We start from the raw sequence: 10,000 nt of genomic DNA, 5'->3' as shown, positions 1-10,000 counted from the left end.
GAAAACCCATTCAACACTTGATCTAACAGCGCTCATGGAAGTATTGAACTGCTGCTGTAGTGGTGTGAGATGCAAGCCTCTAAATGGTGTTTGTAGCTGAGGTCGCAACAGGTATCCTAGGTCACCATAAATGCATAAAGGATTTCCTAAAGGCGAGCGAGAGTGAAGCTGTAACTGTGGTAACAGGCCAGAATCAGCTAACATGCCACTATCCTGTCGCCTCCCCTCAACTGAACTGCACAAGTTAGCAATTAGTCCATTAGGGGCAACCACAGATTGGAACTTGATAGCATGAACCCTTTTGTGTCCATTGTATAAACTCCTCTGTAAATTTCCAGGTCTACAAACCGGCCTGACTGTCCCAACAACAAATCCCCAACAGTTTGTATAGGGAGTTCCAGCCTCATGAATGACATCAGCATAGGTTTGATTGGCAGGGGAAAGCCAAGCTTGGTTAAAGTTTCTCAAACGATGACAGGGAAGTCTTCTTTAAGCCCCCTTTTGTTTAACATTTTTATGAATGACATGAACGAAGCTGTAAATGACTCCTCTCTTCGTCTCTACGCAGACGATACTACCCAGTATATGGCAGACAAAAACGCGACTGTACTCCAGTTCTCGCTAAACCAAGACATGGAAAGACTATCCTCCTGGCTTGACCACAACTATCTTCAGGCCAACGGAGACAAGACACAAGCAATGGTCGTTGGCAAAAATACCCACCATTATGACTTAAAGTTTAACGGCGCTTCTATGGACATTAAAGAGCACCTAAAGATCCTCGGAGTTCACCTTGACAATAAGTTATTTTTTCAAGAACACATAAATGAGATGTTAAAGAAAGTATTTGCTAAGATAGCTGCACTCCGCTGCCTTAAACGCCCAGTGCCTTCCAGTACACTGCTAGTTCTATATAGGAGTTTTGTTTTATCACATTTTGAGTATTGTAATTCCCTACTAATCGGCATCGGCAAAACTCTTAATAAGAAGTTAGAAGATGCAAACCACTACAGTCTCCAAACAATAATGAACTTGGGGAGAAGCATTAACTACGAATCAACTCTTAAAACAGCAGATATGAACACACTGGAACATAGACGCATAGAACAGTCGCTAATAATATTTTATAAATTTTGTAAAATTAAAAAACGATCTCTGGCTAAAACTTTTAAAAAATACGAGCTTTCGGCTGTTTGCGCTACAGCCTTCAACGGGTAAAATGATAAAAAGGTAAGAAATACTAGGTGTGAAGTACAAAGTAAAAAATTAAAAATGCTGATAACTAAGAATGTTTGTTAAAAAGAATGTTGTATTGTCCGGGCAAAGGACAGGAATTGTTGTCCGCATTGGGAGTTAACTTGGAATGCCACGCTTCTAGTGTTTTTCTTGTTCTAAAACCGCCTTTGTCAATAATAGATGCATTATCAAAGTCTATTACGTGACTATTGGCCCAGACGGATTGGCAATTCTTGAGCCTTTTGCCGCGGTTTTCACATTTCTGAGGTGTTCTTTCTTTCTTGTGTTGAAGGCCCTGCCAGTCTCACCAATATAACACCATGAACAGTCACCACAAGGAATTTTATAAACAACATTTGTTTGCGATTCCAACAATGGTCGAAATTTTGGAGCCGGGAACTGTTGTTGGAGGGTGATGAGTGGTTTGTTCACCACTGTGATGTCGTGTCCTCAAAAAACACGACATCACAGTGGTGAACAAACCACTCATCACCCTCCAACAACAGTTCCTGGTTGCAGTACGACCCGTAGGGGAAATCAGGGTTCTTCAAAGTATTCATATCGTTAAGAAGAATAAATTCTTCATCGTTTAGTAGGTTTTCTTCAAAGCCGAAAAGTAGACATTCTCTTACGCTTCGTAAGTTTGGCATTTTCGAAATTATGTTCGGAGACCTTCTAAACAGCTTTTGGGAAAAATATTTTCATAATTTCCCGCCAAATCAGGTCTTTGTGCGACGCGCCGACCGGTATCCAGTCACTTCGTTCCATGACCACTTCGTTCCACACCACTTCATTCCATCCTTTGGTCACTTCGTTCCACCAAGTAGTCACTTCGTTCCAAAGAATAGTCACTTCGTTCCAAGTGTAAACTAAGCGTGTAAACTTCTAATCCTACAAAACTAGTAAACGGTATACGCCGTCTGTTGTGACGGCCACTTTGAAACTTGTGAAGTACCTGCCGTGTGCATGGAATCTGGGACTACCGGAAACAACTATACGTATACACGTTGATCATAGCAACCAGACCAAAGTAAACCTTAATTTCATTATTTCAACATCGCTTTACTTTTTTATCAGACTTGAGTAAAGATGAACCTGCTTGTCATTACTAAGTTAACCTTTCTTTACAGTATTTATTAGTTTTAGACTGACAAATATGCAAAATCATGTTTAGATTGAACATAAACGCGAAAAGATGTGAAACCATGCGTTGATCATAGAAACCAGAATAGAGAACTTTCATCACGACAACATCTCCATGTGATCACAAAGCGCTTCACTATTTTTCCCTTTTATAAGATATGATCCATCTTTCATCATACTTTACTTTCATCATACATTACTTTCACTGAAGAAGATGCAAATCTATGATTTGTTCGTAAAAACCTGACTGTTTAAAGACAACACAAACGATTTCATCATGAAAACATATTATAACATATTAACATATTACCAGCCAGTCCTGACGCTGACTTCAAGCATCCGTCTCCAGCCAATCAGTCCGACTTACCATTCATTCCTGATGCTGAGTTCGAATCCCCGTCTCCATCCAATCTGTCTGACTTACCATTCAGTCCTGACCCTGACTTCAAGCCCCCGTCTCCAGCCAATCAGTCCGACTTACCTGTGGATGATGAGTCGTCCTTAGCTGAATCGCCAACCGCAAGGCAAAACCTCTCCAACCCCTTGGACATCAGTTTCCAGGTCATTAACAACTGTACCAACAAAGGATGTCCCAAGCTGATAGACAGCAGAGGCTTCAGCTATGGCATCAAATGTCGTAGAGCCAATGCAACCGACTGGGTGTGCACCATAAGACTTAACGTAAATATAGCTAATTGACTTTTGATTTTTACTCACCAGTTTAAAGTAAGATCTTTAAATTAAAGATGGGACGAAAGGTATCAACAGAGGTTTTGAAAAAAAAAAAAACCGCAAATTTTAAGCTTGTTAAAAATGTTTTCTTTTTTACTAAGTCAACCCATGTAGAACCAACGCCATAGAACGCAGTAACGGTGTATACAAGCTCGGATCCAACGCACACAACCATCCAGCCGACATTGGAGCAGCGTTAGTCGCAAAGATCACTTACAAAGTCAAGGCCAGAGCAGTTGCAGATGTCTTCAAACCAGCGTCCGCCATGGTCGAAGACGTCCTGTTAGAAGACCTTAACGACGTCCCGTGCTCCAGTTTGCCCAGGCCAGAAAACATTGCAAGGGCAGCTAACTGTCGCCGTCAGAGACTGAGACCCAAAGACCCACAGGACTTAGAGTTTGAACTAGCAACTGACCATATCCCATCAGAGTTCCTGCGCGCTGACCTGAGATTCCGGAGTCAGAGACACCTGGTTTTTGCCACTGATCAGCAGCTCGAGTTCCTTGCCCGTGCCAAGTCTTGGTACATCAACGCCACATTCAAGCTATGCCGCAGACCTTTCAGTAAGCTTATGACGGTGAATGCCTTTGTCAGAAAGGACGACCACGCGAAACAAGTCCTGCTCCTGTTTATGTTGATGTCCGGACACAAAAAGTCAGACTACCGTAAGGTCTTCGAGGAACTAATTGAAATCCTGCCGTCAGTCCCAAAAGTGCAGCTCCATGGATGTGTGTTTCACTGGATGCAAGCCCTCTGGAGAAAGGTAAGATAAATTTGATTCAATATTCATGTGCTCAATTGTATCGTGTGATAGTTGAATGAACTATCATACGATAGAAATTGAGAGCAAATATTGCTTAAGTATAAATCTAACAGGCATTCAAAACTTAAAAACACGTTCTAGAATGGAATGAAAAGATAGTGAGTAGTGCTGCTAATCAGAGTACAACAGAACGCGATTAGATTTATATTTTTATACTAATAAGTTTCTATGTATTATTTACTAGGTGCACAACCTCGGTCTCCAAACCGCTTACCGCCACGACCAGGCGACGTACAGCTTTGTCAGAAAAATGATGGCCCTGCCGTTCTTACCAGAACGAGAAATACGTCCAATGTTCGAAGCACTACGCAACGAGGCATCGGGAACACTAATCGACTTTGCCGAATACATATCCAGCACTTGGATCAACGGCAGCACCTGGGCTCCAACAGACTGGACGTGCTACAAACAGGCCATCCGAACGAACAACGACATGGAAGGTTGGCACAATGGCCTAAATCGCAGAGCTTCTGGAAGAGCACAACTGCCCATGTACCTCCTAATCCAGCTTCTTTACAGGGAAGCGAAACTGACAGTGATCCAGATCCACCTGGTATCAGAGAGGAAGCTGCGACGAATCCAGCGACGAAAGTATAGGGAGCTACAGCAGAGAATATTTGAGCTGTGGGACCAGTGCGAGGCCGGGGAAAGGTCAGCCAGACGACTACTGAAGGCCTGCTCTTATCTTAATGGACCAGTAGAATTGTAAAAATAAGTTAATAGAGTATACCAACCAAAAAAAAACGGCTCCTTTAGGAGCCACTATATAGATCGTTTTCACATGACGTCACAGAATTAATTTCTGTCATGTTGGTGCACATCCGAGTCACGTGTTTCAGTAAGAAATATATGCAAACAGAGTCCAAAGTTATAATTCTTCTCAGTTCACAGTCGAAAATTATGGCTTCCGAGGGAAAAAAATTCTTTGTCTGATCCTGACAATGTTGTTCAAATTCCACTGTCTGATTACACTAAAAAGCTGGATGGGAAAGTCAGAGAGCGCTACGTTAAGAAAATCTTGACGATTGGAATCGATCCTGCCTTGATAGAGGGGAAACACTTCAAACCTGACTGTCTTCTGCCGGTTGAATCGACAGATTTACTCTGTTATTTGGTTCTTGAGACCAGCTTTTACACGCAAAAGCAATTTAAGTAATGGTTCGCCAAAGAAGGAAAGGGGCGAGGCGCAGGGCTTCTGCATAAGTAGTCTCCTTAATTGGCTTATCTTATTTATTTCCGATGCTCTGATTGGTGGAAAACGGTATTTTCACGATATTTGCACGAAAAAAACCGATTTGTTACGATGTGTTTTCCTTTTATGGTAGGGTTTCTATTGTTCTGTCTTTCGGCAAAGTTTCGGCTAATTTGCATTTGTGGAACTCGGTTTTCCGAGACTCGTACAATTCAGTCGCCATATTGGCTATTGTGCAGCGTGTGATCCTTCATCAAAATAGCATCGTTTATGAAGTCTACCTTTTCTGTAAATATTGTAAATAGTGTATATAGTGTATATAGTTTTCAATTCATCTATCTCGTTTACGTTCACCTCCTTTTTGGAGCCCTTATGGGGTTCAAAGCGAAGTGTCTTTGTTTGAAACACAGCACGTGGTATCATGGTGATATTTCAGCGGCTAGTTTGCAGATTGCTAGTCCAGAAGAGCTTGAATTTTGTGGTGTGGATACGTCAAAAAACAAAACCAGAAAGAAAAAGATTTGCCTTCCATAACACTGCAGTGCTGTGCTATCTTTTTGAAGTAAATGAGGTGTTTAATGTGCGACTCCAGCAGTACAACAATGTCGAGGCAGGTGAAGGCAAAACAGCTCTTGACACCCACTTTGCCCACATCAGCCACAAGATTGTGCGCTATGTTCGCTTAGGAAATGACCTAGAGCTACAAATGGGTGGAATGTTTTGGTATAAAGTTTAAAAAAACTGTTTGTATTTCTTTGACATTCTTTCTCCCTTTCTTTTGCACTGTGATAACCTTTTTCTCCCAGGCATTGTGTTGTTGTTTTAATTTATTCATCCAAAATATTCATCATATTGACAGTTCATTTGTGTTGTTTCCTTTACCTTTTTACAGTTATTGTATCCAGTTATTTTATACTGATTGATTTATTCAGGCAAAGTGCTCTTCCTCTGTTGCTGTCTCTCTATCAAAAAAAGTAGACATATCTTATCTTTCTGTTATTTACACTTTTTTCAGAGTATGAAAAATGTGTCAAGTTTTAAGCTGAACATAGACAGAAGCACGGCCCCTAAGAAAATGGGAACTTTGAAGGACATTTCCCTGTTTGGCAGCTTTGCATTTCCTATGGATGGAGAGTATGCAAGTGGATTGGTAGCTCAATCACTGGCTGGTGTAGGGAAAATGGTAAAAAAGACCAAGGTGCAAGTAAAAAAGTTGGCTTCAAGAGAATCCTGCTTGGCTGGTGCGACGGGGTCTTCTATTTCATCAGAGCTTCCAGAGCCTCTGGAAAGGCAGTCAGCTGTTTCCACTCAGCCACAAGACGTCTACACCATCCGGTTTATCAATCATGCTCCTGAAACAGTGCTGGCTCCAACCCTGGATAATGTTCCCCAGCCGTCCTCTTTCCCTTCACCACCCAGTGGGTTTGCATTAAAGAAAAACTCTGGCAAGAAAACTGTGTTCAGCTTAGCCCAGAAAGAGATTATGATGTTGTTTTACAACAGGCAAGCTACCAGTGGCATGCAGGCTGACCCAAAAGATGTAATTGCTTGCATGAGAGAGAGAGGAGTAGAGGTACTTAAGGAGCAACAAATAAAAAGCTGGTGGAGCACGTATCATCAAAAGAGGAAAATATCCTTTAATGCCTTAACCAATGATGCATGCAATCCGACTTCTCAAAAGCACCCTGTTCAACCACTATCAGTATCAGCTCCCACTACGCCTGCATCCCAGCAACCCTCAGCTCACGCAACTCCATTGATGGCTACCACTGCACCTGGAAACCAACAGCATTCAGGTCATGCAGCTCCAGTGCCAGCTCACACTATGCCTGCATCCCAGCAACCCTCAGGTCACACAACTCAAGGAATGGCCGCCACTATGCCTGCATCCCAGCAACCCTCAGGTCATACAGCTCCAGTGCCAGCTCACACTACGCCTGCATCCCAGCAACCCTCAGGTCATGCAGCTCCAGTGCCAGCTCACACTACGCCTGCAGTAATACAACTACCAAACACGAATTTCGACAACTTCCTCCTAAGTGACGTCGTCCTTGCGTAAGGTCTCTAATGTCTACTTCACATCGTGAGCTCACTGCGGCCGTGATTTCTGTAAACGTTTCTTCCATGCTCAGCATGGAGCTCAAATACGAAGATCCAGTTCAAGTTTTCTACACCGACTCCTCTATTGTTCTTGGTTACATTCGTAACGAAGGAAAGCGTTTCCACACCTACGTCGGAAATCGCATACACCACATCCGTGACAGATCAGAACCACAACAATCCCAGGTGGAAATCTTATTAAGATCTTGGAAGATCTTGTAAGATCTTGTAAGATCTTGTAAGAATCTTATAAGATGGCAATTAAGATGATCTTATTGAGATCTTACCAAATTTCTTGAACAAATCTTAACCAAGTTTGAGCATTGTAAGATCTTAAAAGATCTGATTAACTATATTTAAGAATCTTGTAAGAATCTTAACAAAATTTTTACAACACATGAGAGTTAAGATCTTTGAAGGTTCTTGACAAGATCTTATCAAGTTTATATAAGAATCTTGTGAGGTTCCTAACAAGATCTTATTAAGTTCATGCAAGAATCTTGTAAGAATCCTAATCTGTAAGATTAGTAAGATCTTAAAAGCTCCTTAACAAGATCTTGGTAAGTTTGTTTAAGAATCTTAATAATCTAAGAGCAGTAAATGTAAGTCCTGACATAAAGGCTCCAAAGAGGATCTTATCTAAAGTTTATCTAAAAGTTTTGTAAGAATCTTAATTTTAAGATCAGTAAGAATTTAAAATGTTCTTGACAATATTTTATCAAGTTTATTCCAGCACATTCCTAAGTGACTTGAAATGCGCATCCTATTCAGTACATGATAGAGCATGATGCATATGGCTTAAAACCTTGCACACATGATATCAAAAGTGATATCAATAAAGTCAAGTAAGCATCTATGGTTTACAAATTTCAGACCTGATAACACAAACACAGCTGTTTTCTAAAGAGTTAATTGTTCCACTGGAATAATGGTATTTGTAACAGTTACCAATTCAGTGTCAATTCCATGTTTCATTCAATCCGATCAATTATGCTCAGCACGCTGTTCGAATACAAAACCATATGGGTGATATGTTTACCTTTAACTTTTAGATCTTGATTTGTTGTGCAAATGTGATTAATTATAATAGGTTCTTTTTAAATTGTAACAATGTTTATAGAGATCCACATTAATTCATTAGGTTTTTTAACTATTAAGTGTCACCCTCTTTATATAAAGTTTGATTGATTGATTGATTGATGAGGAATCCTTACAAAAAAGGTAGAGCCTTGTCCATGACCCTGGAAATTGTTACAATATCCATTGAAGACTTCATCCCAACAACATCATTAGGGATAGTGGAATCAACACTCCTGAAGCTTGGATACCCACGATCAAACAACACAACAGCTGATTTATGAGGATCCATGAGGGAACACCATCTAACAACCGGAATAATAATGAGGATCGAAATGCACCAATAACAGCATACCAACGTGCTACAAATAGCGACCCGTAAACAATAACCTCATCAATTAATGAAGACTTGCAATGTTGTGGTCGAATGTCATGATCTACATCAAAAGTGACTTTGTCGTGAGACAAACGAACAAAGTTCATCTCCTAATATCCAGAATGATTCTGTAATACAGGGCGTGAAATTGCACCCGATACAGGCGCCAATGCAACTAAATTTTTCCACTTTGACCACCAAATCCTGAAAATTAGTTGCCAAATTGGCGACTAGAATGTTTCATCATGACTTTACTAAGAGATATAGTGAATTGAAAAGATTTGCAAAGATAAATCCGTGGCTAACTTCCTCGTTAAGTTTGTTTCCAAAACGCAGTACATGCATCTCGATCGACAACTAGACGCCATCTTGGATTAAGGTGAGCTTGAACGTTGCATACCATCCATCTTAGTGTCCACTTGTAGCACTTTAAAGATCTTTACCTTAACTTAATTTGGAGGGTCTATCTAGAACGCTGACAGCGTAAAAAAAAGGTCTTGTTTGTCTTTGAAAGTGGCGACCAACTTTTTTTGAATTGGCTACCACTTTGAAGAATTTAGGAGCCAAGTGGCTTTCAGAAAAAAAAATTGATTTCACACCCTGTAATGTTGTATGCCTTCAATATGACTCCAGTTAAAAAGATCCTCATCCGAAAAATAAAGACAAAATAAGAAGGGTTAAAACAGATGTGCACTGAGGTTTGACCTTAGTGTTGACAAAACCTTGGCAGAGCAGAGGTCTAGTGCACAGGAAATATAACTAAATAAATATTGGACAGATATTTCAGATTACTTTTGATGATTGAGTATGAAAGACATTTAACAGCTAGTTTAAAATAATTACTAATCATGTTCATAGGGAGTGTCTAGAAAGGTGATGAAACCTTTTCCATCCTCGCCTTGAACATGAGGACACCTGTTGATAACATCAGCACATTTCACAAGCAAGAGACTTTCAATTTCTTGAACCTGGAGAAAATGTTGGCCAATTAAGTTTCGATGAACAATTTCCTTCAGGACTACATCCTGTGGTAGAGGAAGGTCTTGGCAAACATTTAATCCAGTCAAGCCATACTCGGTGATCAATGCATAGGCAACATTCAGGAAGAGGATGTAGCAAACCACTCTGCCATAGCATTTCCTCCCATGTGCACAAAACTGAACAAGGTAACTGCACGAATTTCCTTTTCTAGGATACATCATGCTGTGGAAGGTGACATGATCTTTTGCCATCCTATACGAAACCAAGTATTCTTGGTCAGGACCACTTCCAAATGCTGCAGAAGGACATTTTGAAACTGTGTCAGCTTCTTGAAGTGCAC

General features: G+C 40.7%; 2 protein-coding genes across 2 annotated transcripts in view; one reads left to right on the top strand and one right to left on the bottom strand.

Annotated features, from left to right (window-relative positions):
* The window catches only part of LOC136283013 (uncharacterized), a 698-nt gene extending 186 nt beyond the window's left edge, over window positions 1-512 (bottom strand). Inside the window, exons 1-2 of the mRNA XM_066171180.1 lie at window positions 471-512; window positions 1-402 (exon numbers count right to left, since the gene is read on the bottom strand). The exon at window positions 1-402 is cut by the window's left edge and continues 186 nt beyond it. Of these exons, the coding sequence (XP_066027277.1) occupies window positions 1-402; window positions 471-512 (444 nt within the window). The remainder of the gene's footprint in view (window positions 403-470) is intronic.
* A 13-nt stretch (window positions 513-525) lies between these two features.
* Window positions 526-4,643, top strand: LOC131769116 (uncharacterized). The gene is made up of 4 exons (XM_066171179.1): window positions 526-895; window positions 2,693-3,066; window positions 3,218-3,874; window positions 4,119-4,643. The coding sequence occupies exons 1-4, from the start codon at window positions 526-528 to the stop codon at window positions 4,641-4,643; spliced, it is 1,926 nt and encodes a 641-aa protein (XP_066027276.1).
* The last annotated feature ends 5,357 nt before the right edge of the window (window positions 4,644-10,000 follow it).

This window comes from Pocillopora verrucosa, chromosome 8 (assembly GCF_036669915.1).
Source record: "Pocillopora verrucosa isolate sample1 chromosome 8, ASM3666991v2, whole genome shotgun sequence".
Lineage (NCBI taxonomy): Eukaryota > Metazoa > Cnidaria > Anthozoa > Scleractinia > Pocilloporidae > Pocillopora > Pocillopora verrucosa.
The sequence above is the reverse complement of the archived record's forward strand: the minus strand, read 5'-3'. Positions and strand labels throughout refer to the sequence as shown.

Coding starts and splice junctions, on each gene's coding strand:
- LOC131769116 (XM_066171179.1), top strand. CDS start 526: ATGAACGAAGCTGTAAATGACTCCTCTCTTCGTCTCTACGCAGACGAT. Junction 3,067..3,217: donor CCATAAGACTTAACGTAAAT/ATAGCTAATTGA, acceptor TACTAAGTCAAC/CCATGTAGAACCAACGCCAT. Junction 3,875..4,118: donor TGCAAGCCCTCTGGAGAAAG/GTAAGATAAATT, acceptor ATTATTTACTAG/GTGCACAACCTCGGTCTCCA.